Source organism: Chroicocephalus ridibundus, chromosome 1, assembly GCF_963924245.1.
Source record: "Chroicocephalus ridibundus chromosome 1, bChrRid1.1, whole genome shotgun sequence".
Lineage (NCBI taxonomy): Eukaryota > Metazoa > Chordata > Aves > Charadriiformes > Laridae > Chroicocephalus > Chroicocephalus ridibundus.
This window is the reverse complement of record NC_086284.1, coordinates 140,807,804-140,835,300: the sequence shown is the minus strand read 5'-3', so window position 1 is coordinate 140,835,300 and position 27,497 is coordinate 140,807,804. Positions and strand designations below refer to the sequence as shown.

The 27,497-nt window shown below is 40.3% G+C and overlaps 1 protein-coding gene across 3 annotated transcripts; it reads left to right on the top strand.

Annotated features, from left to right (window-relative positions):
- The first annotated feature begins 3,475 nt into the window (after positions 1–3,475).
- On the top strand, positions 3,476–27,497 carry NDUFA9 (NADH:ubiquinone oxidoreductase subunit A9). 3 transcript variants are annotated; one of them, XM_063355924.1, is made up of 12 exons: positions 3,476–3,620; positions 7,887–8,057; positions 8,850–8,947; positions 9,139–9,230; positions 12,122–12,263; positions 13,411–13,513; positions 14,225–14,292; positions 14,445–14,521; positions 18,896–18,991; positions 20,524–20,590; positions 23,126–23,307; positions 25,340–27,497. In XM_063355924.1, the coding sequence occupies exons 1-11, from the start codon at positions 3,563–3,565 to the stop codon at positions 23,294–23,296; spliced, it is 1,143 nt and encodes a 380-aa protein (XP_063211994.1). In that variant the 5' UTR covers positions 3,476–3,562; the 3' UTR covers positions 23,297–23,307; positions 25,340–27,497. The 3 variants fall into 3 exon arrangements, with proteins under 3 accessions (XP_063211994.1, XP_063211984.1, XP_063211975.1); XM_063355914.1 differs by having other exon boundaries at positions 25,335–27,497; XM_063355905.1 differs by lacking the exon at positions 25,340–27,497 and having other exon boundaries at positions 23,126–23,405.

Below are 27,497 nucleotides of genomic sequence, written 5' to 3'. Positions count from 1 at the left end.
AGAAACAATTTTAAAAAAAAGCAAAACAAGTATTATAAAAGTTATAAGTCTATATGAACAGAGGAAGCTGTAGGATTGGGATATTAATCTAAAAATACGCTACCTGTAGGAGATAAACCACTAACAATATCAATACTTTAGTCTAATATAATGCTTTTCATTAGTATATTTCTAAGTGTTTCACAAAGCAGGCATCATTATTCCTTTTTATGGATGGGGAAGCTGAGATGTGACAATGTGACGTGACATCTATATGCGGTGGAACGGACCACCAGCAAAACTGGAAACTCGCCCTTGGTCCCCAGAGTGCTAACCCTGTGCTTGATGCACTGGCAATGCTGTGATCCCCTTCTGCCATCTACAGTATATCGTCTAGCTTCATCTAAGTCAAACTCACAAGTAGCTTCACAGGAAACAACCTATCACGCAAAGATCTCTGCAGCACGTTTGCTTTCTTGCACTCAGAAATGGCTTTCATTCTGATTCATGGGGTGCTTTAATTGCAGCATGAGGAGTTAAACTGGGGAAATTGCATAACATCTTAAAAATCTAACACTGTTCAGGGAGTTAACAAATGAAGTAGATGCAAGACAGCATGAAGCAGATGCAACATCGCATGTATGGAGCAGAGGTACTTCCTGCCTTCTACCCCACACCCCTCCTGACTGCTGGCCTAAGCCACCCAAACACCTCGGCAGAGAAACCCAGCAGAAGAGGAAGGAGGAGTTTTCAGAAGGAGAATATCTACCGTCTGTTCTTCACACACCTCTCTAAAAAACCCAATTAGGGACAAGGGAGACTACGGTGAGGGGAATTCTCAGAAGCAAATACTCTAGAACTATTTCAAAGAGGTTTCTTAGGCAGCAGAAACATCCGGATGAATTCAAAGGATAGTGAAATCAGAAAACAAATGGGGTCTCCAGGCATTAACTCATATTCTTATTTGTTGATTGGACATTCCTACCCCAACAGCACCGATGTGTTTGTTGGGCCCAGAGAGCTTTCAAAGCACGGTTCTATAACTAAACAGTTGGGTCATTCTCACCAGCCAGGCGCTTTGGTCTCCTGCTCGTCTTGCACCAGCCAGAAAGCAGAGTGACATCAGTATTTCTGTAACAACAGTTAAGGCCATATGGAGACCAAGAGTGCTGGGGTGTGTGGAAACTGAGGCATGTCATTTACACCTGCCAGCCCTTAACGTCAGCGTTTGCAACGAGCCTGTCTTTCCCTGATGTGGGAGAGCTGAGAGATGCCAGAAACACTCAGCATGGGACTCTCATAAATCCTCACACATTTTAGGTGATCAGTAGCCCTGAGGCTGCTTTTAGACGTTTGGCTCAAACTTCCCTGCGATTCAAATACAGTAAGATAGTAAGATACAGTAATCAGCAATATGATGTTCCAAATTGGTTTTAAAATCAAATTCAGCTCCCTGTAAATTGCACATTTAACCTACTTAACTTGTAATTGGAGCTGTAACAAGTTGGATGTGTCCATTACCTTACTGCTTTTTTTTATGATTACATCACCATAAGACAAAAGCATCTCTGGCCAACTAGCCCATCTTATCCCTACAACAGCACTGCTGAAACAGGAAAATATTCTTTTAAAAATGGAGAGTGGAAACCACAGAGCTCTGGTTCATCTCTCATAAAATCATAGGGTGGCAAGCCTGGAGCAGAAGACACATCTCCTGATTTGTACTCTATTGCCTTAATTCATCCTTCTCTTTCTAGGCCAAGCTTAGAATCTGTTATAAAATCACTTTCCATGGACACTTACGTCACCAGAAAAAAACAGGTAAGGGTCAGGTCTCCACATCAAGGTGTTCTGACTTGGATCAAGAACAAGCTGTCCCTGTGAGATGCTGGAACACCTTTCATGTAGCTTTGCACCAGTTCTGAAATGAGGCTAGGCACCAAGTTCTGCTTGGTAAATTCCCACCGCTTTCCATGAGATACATGGAGATACAAATACAGATTGTGAGCCTCGGCTTTTTTGTACCGTATCTAAGCACAACCGTACAAACTAGATTTCCCGAAGGTGGTGATCCAGACTGGGCCGGTCAGAAAAGCTGTGGTGAGACTGTCAGGCAGGATGAAGGTGAAGAGAGCAGTGGTGGGTCGGTAGTTTTGGGGGTGAGAAGTGAAAGGGGCCTGCTGCCTTGGTTCCCTGATACCAGCAAAAAGAGATGAGCACTTTTAGTTTGGTGTGCACCTGGCTTACACATCAATGAAAAAAAGCGTGCTGTGGCTGAGAACTGGAGATGGCTAGAGCTCACGGAGCATCCAAATTTTTGCCCCAAACAGCACATCACCTGCTATGCCATGGATCTGGCAGAACTGCAATTTGGATTTATGTCAGAACAAAAGTTGAGTTAAAATCAATTATATTGGAATCTGTGCTAAATTGCCAGAAGAATTCCCTGACTGTTCTGCCTTTTACAGTGCTGATGTTTTAAAGACTTTTTGGTGAACATGAGCACTGGCTACAGTGGTGTAAGCCAGGTTACAAAAAGAATGGCCATTTGTATTCAATGCAGACTAAAAAGCAATGGGAACCCATGGGAAAAACGAGGCTATAATAGTGCGAGTGGCAGATTTAGAGTGCCCTGTGTGTGATTGTGATGCAACATTCACAGCAGCGCTTGCTTAGGGGAAAAAGTCTCAGTGAAATGTCGAAGACCGAGGATGACAGAGGGAGTTAGGAATTTTAGAGTGGTTGCATGTCTGTAATTGTAAAACTGTTTTATTCCCCTTTAAGGCTAATTTAATGAGGCCAGGTAATTCAAGGCGTTAAGTAATGAGTTACTGAAACTGTTTTCAATCAGTCCAGCTTAGTAGTGGCCAAAGTTACTGTCATTTAATTGTTGGACTTGGCTCGTTTCCCACTAGACGGGCAATCGGAAGCAGGCGCAAGAACCTGTGAAACAGCAGTTTCTCAATAGAGATGAATAAGTATTTAAGCTCGGGATTTTCAAATGCACCTGCACGAGCTGGGGTGTGTGTGTCAGCCTCCCTCCGAAATTCCGCTCTTGGGGGCTTCTAGAACTCCCCCTCCAGAGCTATGCGTCTACGACCTCAAGCGTCCTTCCCCAGCCAGGCCCCGACTGCGCGCCACAGCCTCCCACGACGCTCACCCCGCCGCGGCCTCCCCGTCCCCCACGGGCCGGCTGGGCTCCAGCCCACCAGCTCGGCAGCTGCTGCGCTGCCAGGGGCTACGACCGCCCGCGGCTCTGCTCAGGGACCGAAGACGGGGGCTCGACAGGGCTGGCAAGATCCCGAGCAGAACCGTGGGCCCGCATCGGCCGAGGGGAGCCGCTACCCGCCACCACCGCCTCCCCTCAGAGGAAGGTTGGCCAGGGGCGGGGCCGCCCGCGCGCAGAGGCCGCACGTGCCGCAGCTCCGCCCCGCGGCGGGGGGAGAAGCACGGTCCCCTCTAAGCGCATGCGCGCTGTGTCAGAGGGGGGCCTGCGCAGGCGCACTTCCCCGCCCTCCCTGCGTGCGCAAGGTTTGACCCTGTCGGCGTGCCGTCCGACGTGGGGGCTGGTGGGTAAGGCAAGATGGCGGCCGTGGCTCGCTGCTCTTGGGCTCCCCGCGGCCTCTTGCTGCCAAGGGCAGGTGAGTGTCACCGCCGGCGAGGGGCCGCCGCCGGGGGGCCGCCCTTCTCCTCCCCTCCCCGCGGGGAAACGGCTGCCCTTGCGCTTTCCACCCGAGCCTATACGGTGCTAAGCCAGCTACCAGCCCGCGGGCCGCCCTTCTTTCACCGCGGCGTCCTCGGAGGAGAGACGAGTGAGGGAGCCGGCAGGCCGGCGCCTGGAAATCAGATGGTTAAATTAACTGTTTGCGGCAGAAATGGTCCGCTTTCTGCCTGCCTTCTCTGTAGGGAACGGCGGTTGGTAGCCCAAAGGGTTGCAGACTGCTGTCACAGCCGCACAGTAGCTTGTCTCACTGGGACCGTTAAAATCTCACCAAGGGAAGTGCTGTCCTGCAGGCTAAACGTTTGGATTCCTTTTACGATTTCTTGGGCGACCTTGACATACTGGCCATGGTCTGTAAGCATGCTGAAGCACCAAAATTGTATTTAAAGCTTGTATTTGGGCCTTTGCTGCCAAAACAGAACCGATTTTTTAGATAAATTGGTGCCGTATGTGCTCCTCTGTTGAGTAAGTGGGGAGATGGCAAACAGGGTTTGTTGGCTTATAAAGGTGAGGAAGGAATTTAACACACTTTTAATGGGAGCAGTGTGTCTTTTCAAGAAGATGGTTCTGGTTTATTGTGGATATTTAATTCAAATCAGTGTTTTTAAACTGCTTCAGATACGGATTGTAGAAGTAAATTTCCAATGATAAGCAGACTCTGGTTAGTGGAGAAGATGAAATCTTACTGCCCTGCAGAAAGGAGCTCTGAGCAAGTCTGTGTTACACAGAAGCACAGGGTTTTAAGCAGTGCCACTCAGTCTAGAGATATTAACATGGGCTGTGAAAGCTGTATGGCTCTATTAAGTTATGTAGTCTGGAGTTAATAAGGGTTGTGTTATGACGGCTCCATGCCATGTGGAAGGTCCTGTACTGGTTGTGAATCATGGTGAGGATCTCTCTAGCCTGGGTACCTTGGGTCTCGTGGTTTTAAGGATACTTAAAACTCAACTTTTTTTGGTAATACAGTAGGCATTGGGCATCTAGCCATAGATGGTGATATATTGTGACAGATATTGTACAGTTATGGAAAAAGAAAAGATGTACACCCATAAAGACCTTACAGCATAAGGCAAGCAGTAACAGGTGTATACTCACAGGTGGGAGAATATAAGACAGTAATTGGATGTTATTTGTTAGTGTGACAGTTACAGCATCCTGAAGAGTGTAATCAATAATTTTTTGAGAAATAACACCAAAAAAGCCATGAAGCAGTTGAAGGACATGTAGAATTTTTTTCAGATTAACTTACTTGTCTTGTTTTACATGTGTTAATCTAATAATACTTTTTTCAACAGGTACTCACCGTGGACTAAAATCTTGTTGCTTTTAGGCTTTACATTATAAGGATTGAAATGTTCCTATCTAAAAGTAATAGAAATAGTGTTAATTCTGTAAATATGGATATTGTGTAGTTTTTTGGGGTTTTGGGGGGGTTTTTTTGGTTTTTTGTTTGGTTTTTTTTACAAACCTTTAGAAAGAGAATTCTATATAAACAAAGTACTGAGAAGGAGTATGGGTCATCAAGCTTTCTCTTTCACCATCTCAGCATACCATGTAGCTTTTTTGCATACTTGAAGGAATCCTGCTGGTTATAAAGAACCCAGTCCTGAAAAATAAAGTAAATAACAAAACCTTATTTATTAGAACACAAATCAAGGTAACAAGTTTATCCAACCGTCTCCCTCAGTGTTATCCTTTATGCTTTCACTCATACTGAGTTTGGTTAATCTCCATTCTCCGGGTACCCATTACATAGCTACCAGCCTTATTCTGCATAGAGTATTCAGTGTACACTCCTGATTTCATTTGCAAGTTTGTTCTATTGTAATTTAAAAGAATAAAGGAAAAAAAAAGCAGCCCTCCTCTCCAAGAGTTTTGAATGTAAAAACCTAGGGAATAGGCTGTGTGTTTGTTGTAGTCTCTGTCGATAACATTGGAAGGATAGTGTGGTAATGTGTTTTAAGACATCCTGTATTAAAAATCCATTGAAATTACTATCTTCACCTCCGCTGTAATTCCGCAGAAGTGTACACAGAGATTTTAGAGGGCAATGTTAAATTAACTGGATGATGGGAAAAGCAGAGAGTGAAGATAGGTGGTAAATATGGCAGTGAGCAGTTGGCATATTCTTTAAAACTTCAGTTTGAAGTGTTGTAAGTTTTAGTGAGTAACTTTAATATGAACATATTGTCTCACTTTTAAAACTGCATGCCAGGTTTTTAGACATTAATTGGGTGCCTCAGCAGTGTGTACTTCTGTAAACTCCAGCAGATCTTTGACAAATGGAACAGGGTTTGGGGGGATTTTTTGGGTGGTTTTGGTGACTTTTTTTTTTTGGTGGTTTTTTTGATGGATGCTTATCATAGGTTGTATTTTCCTTCTTTCTCTTAGTTAGTCTCATGGTCTTGGCTTCAGTAATGGAGAGGCCCTACATATCTGCTACTTTAAGACAAATGCCATGCCCAGTTTCTGAGCTTGGACCAGTTCATGCTTGGTTCCTGAGCTTGGACCTATTTTGTAGGAGAGTTGCTTTTTAGGAAGTCATATAACTACTTGAAGATAGGTAATATCTTATCTTGTCCTTTTTCTATCAGCCAATTGGAGTATAGTTTCTAGGCACAGTACATTAGTTTGATGAGCGCAAGTATGCGTGCAATTGCTTTATTTAGTGAAGTGAGTGTCAAACTACCTTTCAGGACAAAATTGGAGATTTGGTATCTTTTATTATTACACTTTGGTATGGAGAGAGGAGGGGTAGACAAACTTCTGGGTAGAGAAACACTTCCTTTGGGCACTAAAATCTTCCTGGATTTTCTGGTTTGAATTCTAACAAAATTGAATTTATGACCAAACATGCCCTGTCCTTTCTGTCTTCTTAACATCACGGCTACATCAGTGCCACTGTGTAACTGGTAATACCTAACCATATCAGGATAAAACGGACTGCTTTAGTGTACAAGTGAGATTATTTTGTTGTTGTTTCCCAATGCATCCGTCATTCTGATATCAAATGCTAGTCTTGTTTACATTATGATTCTTGCTACTTAGTTTTATATGGGGAAGATGAAACTTGCTTATTCTTATCTAGAAAATGCTTATGGCCATGACTCACTGAAAGTTGGAAGGTCAGTTACTGGTTTTCTATAACATTCTCAAGCTAGTTTTCCAATGACAGCTCTTATAATTTGCTCTTGTCAACAACCATGTGTCTGTAATGTGTTAATGCACTCTACATCTCATCTGTTCCTTTCTTTTTATGAGCATGGACACGTAGTGGTGTTGAATACTTCTAATTTCAAAAATCTCTTACAAGCACTTTATTTCCTGCTTTTGGCTAACTTTGTTGGAGAGGGCGTGTTTCTTCTCCTCAAACTCCCTATTGGAGCTACCTTGTCAATATATGCGAATATCTTACTGATCTTCTGTTTCCATGGCTTTCAGCTTTTCATAGCTCCTTTCAAAAAGGAACAGCTTTGAGGCAATATTTTGTGCATCATGGATCTGGCTCTTTGCCTCTCTTCATTTCCCTTCACTCCAGGGCTATGATATAGGGGGATCGCTGCTCCTCCAACATTTGAGTCTGCTATATTTAGACTGAGGTAGAAAGTTTGGTTAACTTTCTACCTCATGGTAGAACTTTCATGGTTAACTGCACCTGGAGTGATTCTAAGGTCTTCGTCCTGCAGTTCCCAGACCTGGAAGCAGGATATGGATGTACTTGGGTGGGACCTGCCTGTAAGACCTGTAGCAAGTATTCTTTATTTGCTTAACCTCTGTGCTTCACCTTATACATCAAGGACTAATGCTAGACAGTTAAGCTTTAGTTGCGCTTTAGGAACTGATAACCTTAGTCTGCTCCTTTTCTGTCTTAGAATAAAGTCTTTGACTTTTACCATAGAATCATAGAATCTTCATGGTTGGAAAGGACCTTTGAGATCATCGAGTCCAACCATACACACACAAAAAAACCCAACCAACCAAACAAAAAAAACCAGCTCCATCAAGCCTACTGTCCTCTGGCCTGTCCAGATATTTCCAAAATAGCCTGGCAGGAGTCTTGACATGGGAAATTTTGCTGAGGGAGAAGAGAGAAAATGTATCTTTAATATGAAAAATAGCATCAACTAGGGTTTGACACTGTAAATTTTAGCTTGTATCACATGCTCTCTCCTGTTTTGTGTTGTAGGCCCTGGCATTTCTGTGTTAGCTGCAGCACCATCTGTGTTGCATCAGCACCGCCAAGTTCATCATGCGGTAATCCCTCGTGGAAGAAGTGGACGATCCTCTGTTAGTGGCATTGTGGCCACTGTCTTTGGGGCTACAGGTTTCCTGGGACGATATGTTGTCAACCGTTTAGGTAACGTTCCCTAGGAGCACTAATTAAAAAAGTTAAGCGTTTAACAAAACTCTTAGGTTTTTTTCAGGTTGCAGGATTATCTAGAAATCTTTGGCATCTTGTATCTTAAAAGTGAAGAAATATTTTGAGTGATACTTTCATAATGCTAAAGTGCCAAGATGTGACAATTAGTAAAACTGTTTTAATCTAGGAAATTTAGAAGCTTTAGAACATGATTAAAGTAATTAAAATAAGTCATTCTCCTTCAAGTACTGTTTTTCCAGTCTGTAAAATGCATATCTTAGGAGAGGTACAGCACTTATTTGATTCTTCTAGTTTTAGCTTAATTAGGACATTTCACTAAAATGTTTGCAGGAATTTGGTTGGAATTCTTTAGAATTGCCCTTTTGAATTTGAGTTTCAGAAGATAATTCTTGCTTTTTTTTTTTTCCTTCTCTCCCTGCAACTTTAAAAAAAATGCAAATATCCTTAGATGTGACACGTTTTTAGGTATTAGACTATTTTATAGCACACACTGTGACTTTTTTTGTTGTTGTTTGTTAACGAGCTTATATTGTTTGTCTTACAAGCTCAAATATTCAAGTATGTCCTTGCTGTATCCAGTGTTGTTGGTTCAAAAACTTACTTCTGTGCTACTTTTAGCTTTGCAGATAACTATTCAAAATATCTATGTGTATTTGTTGTGCTTTACTGCCAGGGAAAAAAAGAAGTTTTGTATATTCAGAAGTTCATCTACTTAAAGTTAAGTAGTAGTTTGAGATAAATGAAACTTTGTTTTTTTTGAATGCTTAGGTCGCATTGGATCTCAAGTAATCATACCCTATCGCTGTGATCAGTATGACCTCATGTATCTGCGACCGATGGGTGACCTGGGGCAACTTCTCTTCTTAGTAAGTCTTTTGCTTTGGCTTTAGATCAAATACAATACCATCGCTATACAAGGAAGTCTGTTAATCATTCTCAAAGTCAGAACTTCAGCTATTGTTTAGCCTCTAAATGGAAATGGTGTGAAAGATCTTTCTTTGATTATGCCTATTTACACATTATCTCATCTTTTTCCCATTTGATGCTCTGGTTACAGGAGTGGGACTCTAAGGACAAAGACTCTATCCGAAGAGCCGTGGAACACAGCAATGTGGTCATTAATCTTGTTGGAAAGGAATGGGAAACAAAGTAATTTTCCTTTTTTTTCCCCCTCCCTATATAGATAGATTATAGTTTTGTACCAGGTATTGGACATTGTAGCTGTATTTTACAGCATGCATGCAATATGCAGTGACACTGACATTATTCTTGGCTTCTACAAAAAAGCAGAACTGAATTTTGCATATAAAAGTTCTTCCCTTTCTTTAAATGGTTAACTGGAATCCTGGTTGTGATCTGCTCTTGAAAAGCGCATTCTTTCTATAATTTTCTAGTCTACAGCTTTTTTTCTGTCAGAGAGTTCAGTGTACTGTTTTCATACATCTGAAAGATGTTTGTGGGTGCCTTCCTATAGCTGACAGAGGCTCACCAGTTTCTGTGAGCTCCTATTTGTGTTGTTACAGAAGTGGGCTTTCATCGTGTCATTTCGGCATAGTGATAAATTGTGGCCTACTAGAATAAGCTGTAATCAAGCTTTTCCTGTTCTCTGGTAGATGTTAATAAACAGGAATAGCTAATGGAGAATCCCTAAGATTATGATTAATAACATCATTCCTTGATAGAATTTTGGCATAGACACTAACAGCTACATAAGCATTTTTTGGTAATAATTGTTAAAAATAGTTCCTTTTTGAAATCTATTTAAAAAATGCCTTACTTATTTTTGGTTACAATACCTGTAATAGCCTTTTTTTTTTTTTACGTGTGTGCACTTCTGTCCTCTTTATTTAAAGCCTTGTGCAGAACTTCCAGACAAAAACTCATTAGTTGTGTGATTTGCCTTTATATGGTACATAATTTTGCTATCGTAATAGACAGAAACAAACGTAGATATCGGTTTCATCTGCATTTACAAGCCTAACGCCTTTGTTGTTCTTTTTTTGTGAGCAGCCATTTGGTGTTGTATTCTCAAATTGTACAATTATTTTTCCTAAAATAGTATGTCTGTTGGCAAGCACCTATTTCAGCTGTTTCTTGTCTAGTCAAATATTGTCTAGTCAAATATCATACATAACTTCTGAGAGACACTTTGATTTTGCATTCAAATTTGTAGAGGTACTTTTTCCGATAGTCGCTTAGCTCCTTGTCCCACTGTTGGAGTCTATAATGTAGTTTAACTGGGGAAGAGCTTACCCAATCTAAATTTATTTTGGTCTTGTGCATCTGACGAGGTTTTTAGTTCTTTCTATATCTTCTTCAGAGTTTGGGGTATAGGTAAAAATGTAGAAACCAATCTGTCAGGGTTGTTTTGCACTGTTACTAAATTATGAACATTACAGTTCAAAAGTCTGTTGCTGTTAGAAGAAATTTCTTCATAATGTGGGAGTGAGGGAAGAAAAGAAAGTCTGTACAGTTGGACCAAGGACAATGTAACCTCTTGTTATCTTTCAGATAGATATTTCATATGTACTTCCTCCTTGAAAATTTCTGGACTAATGTAAAAAAGTACGATTTATATAAGAGAGGGTTTCTTTGTTATTGAAAGGAAGTGTGATGACAACAAGAAAAAGTTAGATTCTATTTTAAAAATCCCAAATCTCCATTTGGTTTCAACAGATTGAAAAGCAGAGGAGTTTTGGTACATGTTAAGAAAACTTACCACTGTATTTCACAAATGTTCTTATAATTTATTTTATCTACCATGTTGATATCGATGGTGGGGCTGGAACCCTGAGATAGAATTCTATGGTCTGTTAAACATGAGGTCAGACTAACCATTGTAATCATCCAAAAGTCTATGAAAAACTTAAGCAGGGGAAAAAAAAAAAAAGAGTAAGATTAGAAGTAGAGATCAGTAAAAAAAAAAAAAGTAAAGCCTGCCATTAAATACTTTCCCCTTTGCCTAGTATTAGTGTACAGTCTCATCTGTGTATACTATGTTGTTTGAAAACTCCATAGTTACAGGAGGATGTTGTTCGTTCTTGTGTGTTTCTAAAATCTATTTTTGTGAGTAGAACAGGAGTGATGGTTCCCAGGATCAGATTAGTTACTGAAGGGTCAAAAATAACTTCTTATTTTTAAGGCTTTCTTTAGACTCCAGTGGGATCTGAAGAGCTGTGGGAGTAGATAAGGACAGAGAGAGGCATTTGGACAAGATGTTTGTTACCCAAAGCAAATGGAAAAGACGGAGCGGGGTGTTTACAAGGACAGTATAAAGACATGAGAAGCCAGTTCTCTTTCTTGCAGTCTTGGGATATTTGTAAAGAATTTTGCGATTGTTGCCAGCCTATAGTGTCAGTTCTGCTTGGAGACGGAACTTCTGCATTGTTCTTGATCAGATGCCAAACTAGATTACAGTTGAACCCCCCTAATTTAGGCTCCTTGAATGCTATAAAGTGAGGTGTTCTTTTTGCATGCGTCTCCTTGAAGTCTCTTAGCGCTGCTAGGAAATGGTTCTAACTCTTCTGTCAATGTAAAATTTTCCATTTGCATAGGCACCTGTGAGTTCTTTGCTCTGGTTTTGTCCACTTTCCCAGTGCCTAGCATCTGCCATAACTTAGGATGCTCAGAATTTTTGAGCTCCTTTGTAGTGTAATTGAGACAAATTTCAAACAGGTGTTGTAAAAAGACAGCTTTGCTAAGATTTCAGGATGCAGCACTTCTCTTAAAAAAGATAATGTGTTTTCACTTGGAAGAGTTTCCTGTTTGTCACAGACTAGGGGGCAAGAGGATTTTTCCTGCTGATTTAATCTTAACTGGTGAAAAAGCAGACAGTACTATTGCTGTAATTGAAGCTTACTGTTGCATTTCACTTGCCTCATGTTTTTATTCTATGAAGAGTCCCTCATGAAGAGAAACTTTCTAACAAAGAGCATCAAGATAGGTTTTTGAAATATATTCAAGTAGTATGTAATGATTCCTATTGGTTGGTGGGCAACCACTGTTGATTGCTCTAAAATTTGGTTTTTGCCTTGTTTTAGAAATTTCAGTTTTGAAGATGAATTTGTAAATATTCCGAAAACTATTGCGCAGATAACTAGGGAAGCTGGTGTGGAAACACTCGTTCATATCTCTCACCTGAATGCTAGCATGAAGAGTCCTTCCAAATACCTCAGGAGTAAAGTAAGTCTGAAACTTTTTTTTGAATGTATTTTACAAGAGTGAACTTTTTGGTTGTTCTTCGCCCCCCCCATCCCCCCCCTAACTGGATCTGTTTGAAGGAAATCAGTGTATGAATTTACTATGGAATGTTTTCTGCAGCTGAGGAATTTTTGAGTTACTGTGCTTATTGCAGCTAGAAATCCTCTTTAGTACTTCATGTGCTTTGAAGGGAAATAGATCTTGTGTTTCTGAAAACTCTTCCTTTCTGCCGTTTAATATCTTTGCATCCAAAATTACTGTCATTAAGAAAGAGGAACTAGCTTGGTGGTTTGGGATCCGATATCAGGTCTAACATCTAAGGCTGGAATGACCTCGCAAAGTAAGCAGTTGACACCACAATGAATGCTGCAAAGACAGATGATTATCGTGATTACAGGCCTTTGGAGTGGGACTGTTACCTGCTCTTGTACCAAAAAAAAAAAAGAAAATCTGGTTTTGGTATCCTATTATTTTTTTCCTTATTAGGAGATATAATTTTCTCTTTTTAATGGAACTGTTGTAGTTTCAGCTATTTTTGTTTTATTTGAGCTTGCTGTACTCTGCCTTGTCTTTACTATAAACATTTTTTAAAACCAGGGTTAAAATTTGGTAGCTCTCAATGTGTAACAACTCTATAGGATAGATAGCTGTTACTGTATCGACCACTGTCATGTGGAAAGTAGATAGCTGCCACTGAAATGTCTAGCTGTACTTAAGCAGATCTTGGAGTGTTCTGATAATGTAGTAGGAGTTATGTAAACCTTCTGCTTGCTTCCAAGCTCTGGTCTGACATAAGCAAGAGTACTTAGGTTAGGCTTCTTCCTTTTTGAACTTTGTCATTTTAAATTTGTGTCACTTCATTAGAGAGACTGCATTGTACTTTAAATAGAAGAAATGACCTACGTGTTTATGGGACTTTTGGGATGTTCTGTGAGACCTTTATCTTAGCATAGGATATCAAAGATCAAATGGTTCAGATATAAACAATTTTTGTGCTACTGATGGTGTAATTTCTTAATTACACCATCAAAAGTGCTGTAGTCAGGATGCATTAAGTTCTGAAAAGGCATTCTCTTCTAGTCTGTTCAGAATGGATCTAATGGGTGTGTTCATTTTAATTGAACGATAGGCTGTTGGAGAGAAAGCAGTGAGGGAAGAATTTCCAAATGCTATAATTCTGAAGCCCTCTGAGATGTTTGGGAGAGAGGACCGATTTCTCAATCATTACGCAAGTATGTACTCTTGAAATGATAAAGCCATGTATGATTTGTACACTTGTCTAGAGAGAACAGAGTGAAAATGTGACTTGCTTTTGAAAGGCAAAGAGGTATGTTTTGATCAGAAATGAGCCGTATTTTGTTAGCTGAAGGTGTGTAATGGAAACAATAAATTTTGATCTCATGACTGAATTCTTTCTGAATCTAGTTAAACTTTGCTGTTTGATTCCCCCACCCCTCCGGGGTGGTGGCGTACCACTGTTTTTTAATTTAGATTGTTCTGAGCTAAGGTCTGGTCATCTTAACCCTGAAAGTATTTTTTCAAATTGGTAATGCTGGAATGTAAAAAAATGACCTGAGTTGTTCTGGTCTCAGAAAAAACAGCAATGACTAATATGACACCAACAACATTGTTGGACAGGGAAGAGTGGAATCTGTTTCTGTCTTGCAAAGCTGAGGTATCTCTGACCCACTCTAGGTAAACAGTAGAAAATACTGGCTTCCCATGATTGTTAATAAGAAAACTAAATGTGCATTGCGATAAGCGCTACTGAAATTTGATGGTCATTCTTCCCAATTCTGTTGCTTGTTTGGTTGTTTTTTTGAAAGTTAAGTCAATTTTCAGAAGAGATCCACACTCAGTGTAGTGCAAAAGGTATTGGTTGTTTGCTTACTGAAAGGATTCACAGATTTTATTCTCAAGCTATGTATGTGTCTTTCTATCAGACATGCGCTGGTTTGGTGGTGTGCCTCTTATTTCTCTGGGCAAAAAAACAGTGAAGCAACCGGTCTATGTAAGTTTTCATTGAAAACAAGACAATCCCACGTCCTCTGTGTGTGTATATTAGTTTTTTTTTCTTTTCCCCTTGTAAATCACTTCTGAAAGAGGAGTGTGTGCATGCATTCCTTTTTTCTGTTGGTAATTGTCTGAATTTGTTCCTCACAGGTGGTTGATGTAGCAAAGGCAATTATGAATGCAATTCAGGATCCTGATGCTAAAGGAAAAACATACGCCTTGGCTGGGTAGGTTACTTTTCTGATTCTAATTAACTCCCAGCACTTCTTTTTGGTGTCATTTTTTGGCATGCTGCACAGTACATTTAATTTCTCTATCCATGCACACAGTTTGAGCTGCAGTAAATTCCACCTCCTTTTTGGGAGGAAAAATGACTCAAGCTGTTACTGTGAGTACTCTGAAAATCCTAGTTTGGGCCCCATTGCATTTAATGTTATGTATGTGCACACAAAGAAATAGACAGTCTTGAGAAACATGCTAGACAACATAGATTTGGAGGAAATTCTGCTAAAGCTGTGTGGAAACCACCTGGAATTAGAATGGATAGAGACTGTGGATCTTTTGAAATGCTTTGTATACAAAAGCTCCAAGTCAGAATAGGTCATTAGCATTAAGAATAAACACCATGGCAAATGCCAAGGTAATGGGTCCATGTTTTGATGCTGTAACAGCACTGGAGATGGTCTTCATACAATATATGTGGTAAAAGGAAGATTAGATTCATTAATTAGTCAAGATACAAATGATGCTGAGCAGCTCTCTTTTTTACTATTGCATGTATACCACTGTCTTCTCCCCTTATACGCTGAAAACATGCATGGGATCAGGATTTTGCAAAATGTTTATCTGAGATTATATTGTTTTTTTCCATGTTTGTTTTGTGATGCTGTTACAGTGACAGCTCTTTATTCTCGTAGTGCAGAGTTGGCTGATGGTTTATCTTTTACTCACATGATGTCACTTTCTTCAGTGCTGTAACTGAGCTGTTGAGGAAGGTGTTATCTTGGCAGCTGAGCTAGATGTGCAGTGTGCCTGAAAAGGCAGCAAACAGGTCTTCAAATTCTTTTGGATCATGCTGAGGAACTTCTGCTCAAAAACTAGCAAAATAAGAGAAAGAAGCTGGTCTGAAAGGACTACTAAGGCAACAGTAAGGTTACAATAAGTAACTTGAAGTTGCTTTCAGATCACTGGGATGATATGAACTGTCACACTAAAGAACAAGTGGAAACAAATGCTAGACAGCCATTCAAAACCACTTTTTAATCAAAGAGAATAGATACATAGATGTCATATGGACACAGCTAACACAAAACCACAAAATATAACATAATTAACCCTTTGGGTGACTATTTGATCTCTTGGGGGCAAACTTGAAGATGGGTCAATATGTATCCAAAGCCGCCTGCCACAAAAGGAAGGAGAGGCACCTGTTTCTAGGTTCATTGCTGCCTGAGCAGAAGCAACTGCTCCAACTGCAGGAGAAACTGAGATTTGCACACTAAATAGAACACTGTTGGCAGCCAGATGGAAGGGCAATTGGCTAAACTTTGAATGTATTCTTACAGTTTCAAAGTCTTATTTTTTTGGCAATTTACAGAGGGCCAGAAGTTCGGTGCCCAGGTTTCCGAGGTAGGAATTCAAGCAAGGATGCCAGATTCTCACTGCAAGAAATACAGAGTTCCAGGCACCTAACAGTGACTGAAAAAACTTTGAATAAATGATGGTCTAAAGTGAAGATCCAAACCAGTGTTGTAAAACCAAAGGAACTCTGCAGCATAACCCTTGACTAAAGCTGTATGAGACGCTTTTTTATTTTTCTAAATGGAGTTACCAGTTTGAGTTTAAAATACTAATTTTGTAAAAGAGCATTCTATTTCTGGTTTTGGGTTTTGGTTGGGTCCCATGTCCGTGTCGTGTCGTCCCCCCACCCCTCCCTTGGCTTCCTTCCTACTCTGTGGTGGAATAGAGTTTTAATGGCAGTGGTGTCATTGCTGTTTCTGAATGACCAAAGATTTGGTATGTTTTTTTACCTCTTCCACTCTTTCCTCAGTGGCATTGGTTTTGCTTCATCCACTTGTTAAATCTAAAGAGTGTTTATCTTATTTTCACATTTTTAAGTTTGGCTACACTGCACATCCTTACATGATTCTTATGTATCAGGATAAAAGTGGAATTGGCTTATAGTACCTTTGGATGGACATGAGGAAGTTAAAGTGTAAGGGCAAAAAAATTGCTAAAAAAACCTGCTAATAACTAATGAAAATGAGGTTTGGTTGTTTTGTTTTTTTTCCTCGGCTGAGTAAGTAAATTTGACATTAAAACTTTTTGCTGTGTTTCTTTTGTAAGTACTATTAACTGAAGAAAGCTTAGTATCTTGTTTTTGATGGTAGTCCTTTAGTGTAACTTCATAAATGCAGATCTCTCTCAGGTTCTGTAATCCAGCCACCTGGATGAAGTTGATAAGGAGTTTCGAGTGTTGAATTCTTTTGAATTCTCCCAAATATTGCTGATCTACCTTTAAATATATCCATTAGAATATTTTGCCCTAACTTGTTTCTACAAACTATAGTAGTAGTAATTTGGGGTTCTGTCTTTTTTCCAGCATCTATTAACAAATTTTGTTTGTGGTTATTAGCATTGCTGTTCTTTCTGAGGACTATGTCAATTGAAGGCTCAGTTTTCATGCATGCAACATCAGACCTTGATATCTTTGAAATCTGGGGTTTATCAAACTGAAATTCATGTTCTTTGTATCATAGTCTTGAATTTTTGGACTGTGTGAAGCTTTACATACTTACACAGTCTTACTCTAGGCATGGTTTCATTTTTGTGGAGGTTTAAATTCCAACAGTAATTCAGTGTCTCCTACTTTAAAAAACAAAAGGGAGACTGGAAATGAAAAAAACCACAACCCTACAGAGTCTTATTTTTAGGGGGGCCCTACCTGGGAAGCAATCAGTTTCACGATCATTGTCATGTCAATGAGGTCTCTGCTTTAGCTGAAAAGTATAGCAAATCCTTCGGAGACACACACGTTTGCTGGTTTGATCGTGATTAGCAGGATGTAATTTTGAAGGTTCAAACACCAAGTGACGCACCAGTGCTCAGCTGTGTGCCCTTGTGTGTTGTCATGAAGATTTTCAGAATGTTTTGGAATACCAGCAAGTTGCCTTAAAAGCCAAGGGAGATATCTGAGCCATCTATAGAGTATTAAAATCCTAAGGCAAAGACTGAACAAAAAAGTAATGGGAACTGCCAATGGTATATGTTTCTCTTAAACTACTACAGGTGTATAGAAGACTGACTGCTTCCTTCCTTTCATCTTGAGAGGGGGAATGCATCCTTTTGGGAGAATTTATCTTAGTTTCTTCCTCTTGCTTTTGAAGAGAACGGTGTGTTCTTAGTTGAGCGAAGGCAAGTGAATCAATTTCCTTGCAGCCATTTGCTACCAGAAATGGGATGTCTTGTTAACAAACCCTTCTTAATTTTACCATTTGCTTTCTGGCTTCCTTCTATTACAAACTGCCAAGTGGGCTTGTACAAATTCAGTCCTGTCCCAGCACTGAAAATCTTTTATTCAGAATTTGAGTCAGTGGTTATCTCATGGAGGAGGCACATTAAAGGTGTGCTTTAAAAGTACACAGAATACACTTTATTCAGTATGATTGTGGTGGTTAGCCTTGGCAAGCAGAGAGATGCCCACCCAGCTGCTCACTCCCGCTCCTCAACAGGACAGCAGGAGAAAATAGGCTGAAAAGCTTATGAGTTGAGATGAAGACAGGGAGAATTGCTTAACAGTTACTGTCATGGGCCAAAATGACTTGACTTGGGAAAAATTAATTTAATTCACTGTCAATTAAAATGGATTTGAATAGTGTGAAATAAAGACAAAAAGAATAAAGCAACACCTTTTCCCCTCCACCCTTTTCCCAAGCTCGGCTTCAGTCCTTCACTCCCAACTCCTCTGCTCCCTCTTCCTGAGCGGTGCATAGGAATGGGAAAGGGCGGGTTACGGGCTCAGTCCGTAACAGCTTCTCTCTGCCTCTCCTTCCTCCTCGCACTGTTCCCCTGCTCCATCATGGGCCCTTCCACGGGCTGTAGGATTAAACCTGCTCCAGCCTGGGCTCTGCAGGGGCTGCAGGGGAACCTCTGCTCGAGCGCCTGGAGCACCTCGTCCCCCTCCTACTCCTCTCGCCTTGGTGTCTGCAGGGCTGTTTCTCCCACTTTTTTCCTCACTCCTCTCTGCCATGTGGCAGCCCCGACCCCTGCAGCTCCCCCACCAGTGCCTGGGCACCAGCACCCAATACGCTGACGAAGCAGTTTTGCGATTTTTTGACTTACACTGTTAAGCATCACTGGTGTCAGATGATATGTTTTTCTAACTTAATCCCTCTCTATTTCAAACGACACAGAATCTGGACAGCCAGATTTTTTCCCCTCTCGTGAGTAAAATGACAAATCTGGAAAATCATTTAAAGAAAACATGTCCTTGGTAGGCTTGGATGGTGGAGGGCTTTAAAAATGTTGTCTCTTGCTGCAAATATATATACCTGACATACTGGTAATGTTTGTTGATTTTTACTTTTTTTTTTTTTTTTCAGACCTAAGAGATACCTCCTTTACGACATGGTAGAGTACATCTATGCCGTTTCCTTTCGAACCTTTCTTCCCTATCCGCTTCCTCGTCCTCTCTATCAGTAAGTGAGACCCTTCCTTCATGAAGAACATGGGATCCACCAGGCGGCACAGAAGCATAAATAACTGTTGCCTTGGTTATTTAATGTTGTCAATTGCTTAATGCAGTAGGATTGTAGAAACTGGCAGTTGCGAGCATGCACTTCTTTGTCTGTGATATGAGGGCAGTGACATCTTTTAGAAGATAGTAGTAAAAGGGGGGGTAATCAGAGAAAGGTGTAGCATCACTTCAGTTGACTACAGTGGATGGACTGTGCTCTGTTTGCCTGCACTGAACTGCAGCTGTACATTTTGGCCTCAGGGGGCACTGAGGACAGAAGCTGATTTGCTGAATTGCAGCTACTGAGTGAGTAATAGTGCATGAAAATGTTCAGTATAAATCTGAGCCTGGGCCTAGTCCTTTAAGGCATAATCACATCCTTTTAAAAAGCTCCGTCAAACAGCAAATGCTGTTTCAGAAGCTGCCCTCAGCATGGTTGAGATGTGTTAATGCGCTGGTCCTCCTCAATTTTAGTGCAATGCAAACTAATAAGCTAAAAAAGTCACCAGTGTTAGAAGCCTCCTACCAATCTGCTAATAGGACTCAACATTGGATTCGTGTAACTGGTGACAACATCTTGAACTGTTGTGGCTGTTTCTGAATTGGTTGTAGAGGCATCGGGTTAACGTGGCTCAGCTGACGCAGGGCAGCTTGTTAAAAGGTAACTGTGTGGGTGATGATTAGTTTTATTCACACTTGCTGCGGTCTTTATTGTGGTTTTTTTTTTCCTTTATGGGCTAAACTAAGTGGTATTTTATATTTTTGAGAAAAGAGTGCATCTAAAAAGGGGGATACACCTAGTTCTATTTATGTGCAGTAACTTGGTAACACCCTAGTCCGCCAGGTGAGCACTTCAGTAAGAGATTCTACCTTGAATACTGTTGGTCCCAAGACACTGAGCAAGAGCTGTAGTGTTATTTTCTTTTCTCTGGCAGATTTTCTTTTTTACAAGGGAAACTTAATTTCTGGAAACTGCAAATATACTAATCCTCATCCTTTTTATAGATGCAGATTGCTCTAGATTCCATCATCTTGTTTGTACGGCTGTTAACTCATTTAGTTGTCAGCAAGCGTGTTTTCTCATGGAGGCATTGAATCAAACTTTGTGACTAATTGGATTACTGCCTACACTACTAGGGAACAGAGTTTGGAGGAAAGGGGCAAGACTGAACCCTCTGGTGTGTGAGGAATTGGACGTGGAGGTTTATTTTCCCACCCGCTAATGCTCACTTTTACTTCTAGATACCTGCTCCTCCATTCCCTTCCAAGGTAAAAGAATAGTTCAGTAGCAGGCTGTTAAAGTTACCAGAAACACGACTAAGAACTTGCTGGTTGGCACGTTCACTGCTTTAATGAATGCATAGCTTGCAAGAACAGCTACAGAACAAGCTCTTGCTCACTGTCTATTAAGTGTGAAATATTTTTACCCGTTCTTGTTTTCTTCTGTGCGTCTGGATAACGACTGTACTTTTGCAATACTCTTTCTGATTACAGTTTAGTTGCAAGATTCTTTGAGATTAATCCGTTTGAACCATGGTTAACACGAGACAAAGTGGACCGGGTAAGTGTAGGACAATCCACAAGTTCTTCTTGGGAAATGTGTCATTGTGTATTTGTAACTTGCACTTGTAGTTTTGCATTCAAGGAGTGCTGAAATATGTGTACATCATGTTGTGTAGTATTTCAGTCAGTTCAGTGGCTAGAATTCGATTATAAAGAATTGCTTTCGTACTGTTTGGATACTACAAAAATTGAATTTTTAAAGGTGTCTGTGTATAACCTTCCTCAGAAATGGTTACAGTTCCTGTCATACAATTGCTGCAGCTGCTGTTCTGCAATCTCGCTCTTATTTGTCCAAAACTGTTAACAGTGCCAAGGGGATACACTGTCCAAGGAATCTGGAGATTCCTCTGGTGTAGTCTTACAAAGGCTTAGTAAGAGAGAGGGACTAGCAGAATTTTTGTTTAAAAGGCATCCTTATGATGTAGTCTTTCCACTAGCATTAGTGAAGGAAGAATAGCTAACATATTTCTTTAAATATGTTTAAGAAAGTAGTTGAAACAATTGGTGAGAGGGTTATATAGCAAGAAGTAACATGATGGGGGCGGGGAAAGGGCCCAGCCTTCTTAAGTGTTAAAAGTGGTCAAGGCTGCATGCTTTGCTGTTCCCATGTCCCCTGCCCCCAAAACACATGCTATTGACAACAGCAAAGCCAAAGTAGAGATTGGATGTGCAATGTGCAGCTAACTCATTCAGGGGAGTGCTCCCCACTTTTAGGTAACTAGTGAGTTTATGTACCTCTAGATGCATTAAAATCACTTACACCATCCAGATAACAGCATTTTTAACAAAAGTTGAACTGACAGCGCTGGATACAGCCCAGATTCTGACTTAACATTAGAATGCATTTCTTGTGAACATGTTGCAACGTCACGTTTATTCATAACTGCTCAGAGTGTCTAAGTGGGGGTGGAGAAATATCTTGCAAAAAACCCAACTGCAAGTGAGGAAAAAGCAGTAATTTAGCAAGTATTAATGTCAAAACAGTTGGTATATGTGCAGGTTAGCAATGATAGGGTCATGCCCTTTGACAGACTCTAAGCTTGCTGCTCTCTGAAGGCTGCAGGTACTCTCCCAACTATTTTGCAGATTTGGAGTTTTAATGCCTTGTTTATGATGCACTATCAATAGCCTTTTTTGACCTGATTGTCCCCGAATTAATTTGAGAGAGGCTACTGTCATGGATCTGGGAGAACTGGGTCCTATATTTAAAGCTGCTCACTAAATAGCTGTGAGCAATTAATTTCTATGTTTACATTCCTCCATCTGTGAAATAAACCAGTTTCCTGTTCTGTTGAGAAATAATTGTGAAAAACTGTGGACAATGTGTAATAAAGGAGTTAAGCTTATTCACAGTCTAGTGCAAAGCTTCCCCCCTTCCCCCATACTAGAGAGAGTTGGCATTGTAGTTCTCTTGGCTGTCTTGACCTAGGATGTAGATATAACATCTCCTGAAAACCTTACTGCTAGCTACCTTTGTAGTTTATAGAGTTATGCTTCATAAAATAAGCCTGAACAAAATCACTAAAACTAACTGCAGTTCAGCTAGAGCATGGGTAGTGTAAGAGGGAGTTTCTCCATGTCGTTCCTGTGTCTGATCACTCCTCTTTCCCAGCTTTTCATCCTTAAGTAATCTACACAAAATTAGATGTGGTTGACTTAAAGACCTTTCAAGGAATAATAACATAAGAGAAGTTCCCATTTTCTGAGATTTAGGGCATGTGTGTTGCAAATACAGTAATAGAATTAAATATTTGCCCTGCACATGAACCTGTTGTAAACCATGAACAGAGAAGAACAACCTACCGATGGTGATAATTCAACATACGTTTTCTTGACAAAGCAGAATACATATAACTGCCATGCAAATATGCACGTATAAGCTTGCTTTAATTTTGTGGTTGCAATGTAGTAATCTTCCTGATAATGTATACCTGATGGAGAGAAAATGAAGACACTTCCTGCATGTCTCACCGCTATTTATTCCTGAATCTAAATCTGAACCCTGAAGGACTTTTTGTCAGATGCAGAACATCTGTATCTCCTGTTGAAATACACCGGGTACTCAATACCTTGTATAATCATGCTATAGTTCTGTAGGGCCACATTGAATCTTTACATCCTCCCAAGGACAAACACTGAGACAAAATTATGATGGAGGAACTGGGACTGACACATAGCTGGCTGAGTCCACATTTGTGTTTGAATAGTTCTTTAGATCCAGTACAAGATGCGGCAGGGCATTGTATTGCGTGGTTCTTCTTGGGGGAAACAGTCTTGCATAAGCAGCCTTGAAATTGCAGTAGAATCTCCCAAGAGCTGCTATTTGTAGAAAATTGTTTTGAGACTTATTAAAATGTTTCTAGTACTAGGTATTTATGCTGGTTTGTTTGTGTAAAAGAAAAAAGGTGACTTCAGATATAAGTACACGATACTTTTATTTAGTACATGAATAGTTGCATTGGCTGTAATGCTGTTCATTCTATCAAGTGAATTCCATCTCTTTTTTTTTTTTTTTTTTTTTTTCTTTTTAAAGTTTCACACAACAGACATGAAGTTTCCTGATCTTCCTGGTTTGGAAGACCTGGGTATTCAACCAACATCACTAGAACAAAAAGCGATTGAAGTTCTGCGCCGTCACCGCAGATACCGCTGGTTGGACGCTGAGCTGGAGGAAGCAAAACCAGCTAAGACATATCCCATGTAATAGTTGATAAGGTGGTTACTTAACACTTCTTAAACTGCCTTTGTATGACCCAATTTGTTTGGAGAACTGTGTACATACTGAGTAAAATACATGAATCATGTAAACTATATTTCACCAGTGTTGTCTTTTTAATTATGGAAGACTGTCATTGAAATGCAGTTTTGCTCTTTAAAAGGTCATGAAAGCAAATTTATGTTTGTTGCTTAGCTCATGAGCATTAAAATATTTTGAAGGTGTCTTAACATTAGTCAGTTTTTCCCTTGGCTCTCAAAGCAAGCGTATCACTGAGCTTTAGTAAGTGCTCAAGTGTTTTGAAGAACATTGCAGTTCAGGACTATGTGGCCTAGAATATATCCTTTCAATAGGGAGAGCTGGTACTGCCACCTATTCAGGTCATGAGGTCTCAGATAAAACCCCGTTTTTAAGTTCTTGACTCTTCTGAGCTTTGTTTTCTGCCCTGAGCAGAACTGTTACAGAAAATGCCAACCAAAATGGCACAAGCTGTTTCTAAGGTCAAGAAGTGTCAGTCAGACATGTAAACAAGTTGCTACATGTCATCTGATCTCTTGTGATCATTATGTGTGCTGTGGCTCATAGACATGAGGAAATGTGTCATTTCTTCCATTTTTTTTGTGAGAAAGTCTAATCATTTTTAGATCCTCAAAGCTTTTATGTTCTGGGACATCATCTTTCTTTTGGTAAGAGGGGTAAGCTTTGCTTCAGGATTAAATATTTTCAGCTGTTTTAAGATCAAAGAAAGATCCCTGCCTGATGTGATCAATAACTGTGCTTTCTGTTTCCATGTTGGAAGAGCTGCTGGAGGATTTTGGTTCAATTTGTCAGGTAGGGTGCAGCTTAGAGATGAGTACGTCTGTGCACAGAACTGAGCAGAGATACAGATCTTCTATATGCAGTGCAGTGTTCTGATGGCTTCAAGATGTGAAAGAAGCCATTTCTTGAATCAAGGAGTGAGCAGCTAGTTCTGGGAGAAGGCCAAATCGCATAACTAGAATGAGTTGAGATTGGTGAGGAAACTGGTTTTAAAGTGAGTCTGAGAGGGGATAAAATTAGTCATGGAACATTCTATGTTTTCACCTCTAAGCTTGCTACTACTTGCTGTTGTTGGATGTGAAATTGGAGGGAAGGAACTGGAATAAGTTGAACAAATGGGTATCAAAGGTGGGAGTCTAATGGTGGAGCGGAAATCTGAAGTGGAGACTGGGATGGATAGGTGGTGAAAAAAGAGAGTAGCAAAGAGAGAACAGACAGATTGAGAAGAACAAAAAGGTCAAGGTTAGGGAAAGCACAGAAGTCTCTTGATTAAATCACACTGATTGCTAGAGCCAAATATCAGAATCTTACTATTTCTGTGTCGTTGCCAAACTACCATGAAACTCCTGGGCAAAGCGTTTCTATAATTGCATAATAATGGCAAAACATCCCACATTTTGCTCTTCCACATAAAACCTATGCTGCTATGTTTACTCTGTTGGGAAGAGTTAGGCTCTTGTGATAATATGAATTTTTTGATCCTGCCTACTATGTGTTTAATTTGGGTCTCATGGATTGTTTATTTTTCTTTTGATAATATAAGCTCAGTTGTTTTAAAAAAAAGTCTTCTGAATCAAACATTCAAAAGTTAGGGCAAACTAGTAGTGAAGTGCATATTGTTAATAATTTGATCCTTAAGTTTTATTATTTTTCTGACTGCAAGTTTTTTTCCATAAGAACCTAACTGTAAATAAGTAGCCTTGTTAATACTCATTTAATATGTGTGGCCCTAATCTTGATTTCTTGCATTTTATTCACATCCTGTCATGAAAACAGTAGTATTCCTGAACTGTTTTGCAAGTGCCACATAGAGTACAGAGATACACAATTGTTATGATAGTCCTGCACGGATAACAAGCAGTTTCCTTTTTTAAGATGGCAAACTGAGACAGAAAAAACTGTCAAAGCTAATGCTGTGATGTTAGGTGCTGATGTTGAAATGCTTACCATAATGCGATCGTTTGTTTTTTTTTTTTTCTATTCAAAGCACAGCTTCAGTTCTGCCACAGACCACTCCTACAGGATCTTAATTCAGACAAACATTAGACGGAGAACATGCAGGTGATGAATATCCATGAAAAGTTTGCCTTAAGCAGTTTGCTCCACAGCAGATGGGAATACTAGCGAAACAGCATCACATCAGTGCTGAGCTGCTGAAAGTTTCATTTTCCACAATATTTTGCCTTCCGTAGCACTTCTGCTTCCTACGTTGTAGAAATTACAGTGTGTTTTCTCATTATTTATCCTTCCAAAGCAATTTCTGTAGGATTTGCCAATGTTTAAAAAAAAAGTCACTTATTTTGTAATACCGTCCAGAATACTAAAATTCAGTTTCATCTGTGTTTTTTATCCTTACTCGTTTATAAATGAGAGGGTCTTCCTACTTACCCTGTCCCTAGTTTCTCAAGCTTGTGATAGTTTTTCAGCAATTTGCAAAGTACTGAAGGTCCTTGATAAGTATGGACTCGACGCTTCTGTGTAACGCCTTTGTGAGGGATGTCACTCCAAGAGGCGTGGAAAGAGGGGGCTGTTGTTTTCCACCCTCCCCACAAGAGGTCACTGGTAGAGCAGAAAGTTGCAATGGTCTCCAAGCGTGCTGGGTGCTCCCACTTTTTGCAACCTGTCTCTTGCTCAAGCTTTGCCATTTCTCCCCTCTGTTCCTTGCCTACCCACAGACAGAAGACTGTCCACAGAGGGATTTTTCAGCTCAGGCCCAAAACTGTACATTGACAAATTTAGGTACGGTGGTATGATAAAATACGGGACTGTTACAGTCTCTGGCTGAAAGGGAACCTTGCTTTGGTCCTTTCCCAGCACCCAGTGTAATAATCTAACCTATAGCCCACCTTCAGCCCTCTCTAGAGGGTCTTGTGAGAAAGTAGACGCTGGGCAGCATCTGTTTATGGGCCAGATGAATTATTTGCATGGCTGTGTGAGCGTATGTGTGCACTTCGGAGACGGATAGTTAAGGACCAATAAGGGCTGGAGAGTCGGTGAAGATAATCATGCTGGCAGTCATGTTGCAAATATGTGCGTATGTGTGTATATATCTCTGTGTGTGCATGTACATAGATGTGGATGTATACACACCCCTCCCAACCTTGGACAGTCTGATGGGAAGTATATGCATTTCCGTGGGACTGAGAAGAAAAAAGGTGTTGCTAAAACATCATTTCTCACATCTGGCACTCAGGTGGCCTGAAAGGAAAAAGTGACATTGGGCAGAAGTACCACTAATTTGATTCGTGTTCTGCCTCGGGGCACCAGAGAAGGATTTGGACCTTATGTTTGTTCAAAGACTATATATCCTAAGCAATTAGGACTCTGGTTTGGACTTAACTGCTAATTACGTGCATATTTATGCTGAAAATATGATAACTCTTAAATTACACTGTTCATAGTATATCGCTCCAAGTTGGAAGAGGTGATGGGCATAGAATTAAGCCTTCCTGTCTGTCTGCTGCTTTATTCTTGCCTTTTAATTTTTCTTTCTTGACTTACTTGGAAAGCCTTAAAACTTTCTTCAGTTGCTTAGAGGGCAGATGGTTAACAACTGAGAAGAGCATTCACGCTGGTAGTAATTACTCTGTAGTTACCTCTGTCTCCCTGCTGGTTTCTCTTCTTCCTTTCTCCCTGCCCTAAGTGATATGCATGGATACGCATTATATGAAATGAGGAGATCAGAGGACTGCTATATTTAAAGGAATTCTGCTATATTTAAAGGAATTCAAAGTGTTATAAGAAGTCACAAGTAATTCATGATGGTGTAATTCAGATATGGAGGCAGAAGGTGAAGGACACTGACGAAGTGGCAAAGGAAAGCTGGTGGCTGAGCTGAGAATAGAGTGTCAGTGTACTGCTATGGCTTCTTTCTATCCTTTTAATGACTAGTTATAGCCTGGGACTTACTCGCCTGAAACACCATTCTTTCTTGAAAAAAGCTTACAAAGGTGGTAGTATCAAAATTTTTGTAATAAACAAATGAGACCTTTTGGAGGAGAAATATGAATGAAGCCAGTTCTGGATTCCTGTGAATCACTGCTCTTGCTTTTCTTCATGTTTTCTTAGGCCTGTTTTGACACACATTTCCACTTTGGCTTGTATATAAATCAGCAACAATAAATCACAGCTGATCTACTTCCAAGAATTT

Bases quoted from the DNA above. Each gene is read 5' to 3' on its own strand.
- NDUFA9 (XM_063355924.1), top strand. From the start codon at position 3,563: ATGGCGGCCGTGGCTCGCTGCTCTTGGGCTCCCCGCGGCCTCTTGCTG. The intron at 3,621-7,886 runs GTGAGTGTCACC...TTTGTGTTGTAG, and splicing joins CCTCTTGCTGCCAAGGGCAG to GCCCTGGCATTTCTGTGTTA. The intron at 18,992-20,523 runs GTAAGTGAGACC...TTCTGATTACAG, and splicing joins CTTCCTCGTCCTCTCTATCA to TTTAGTTGCAAGATTCTTTG.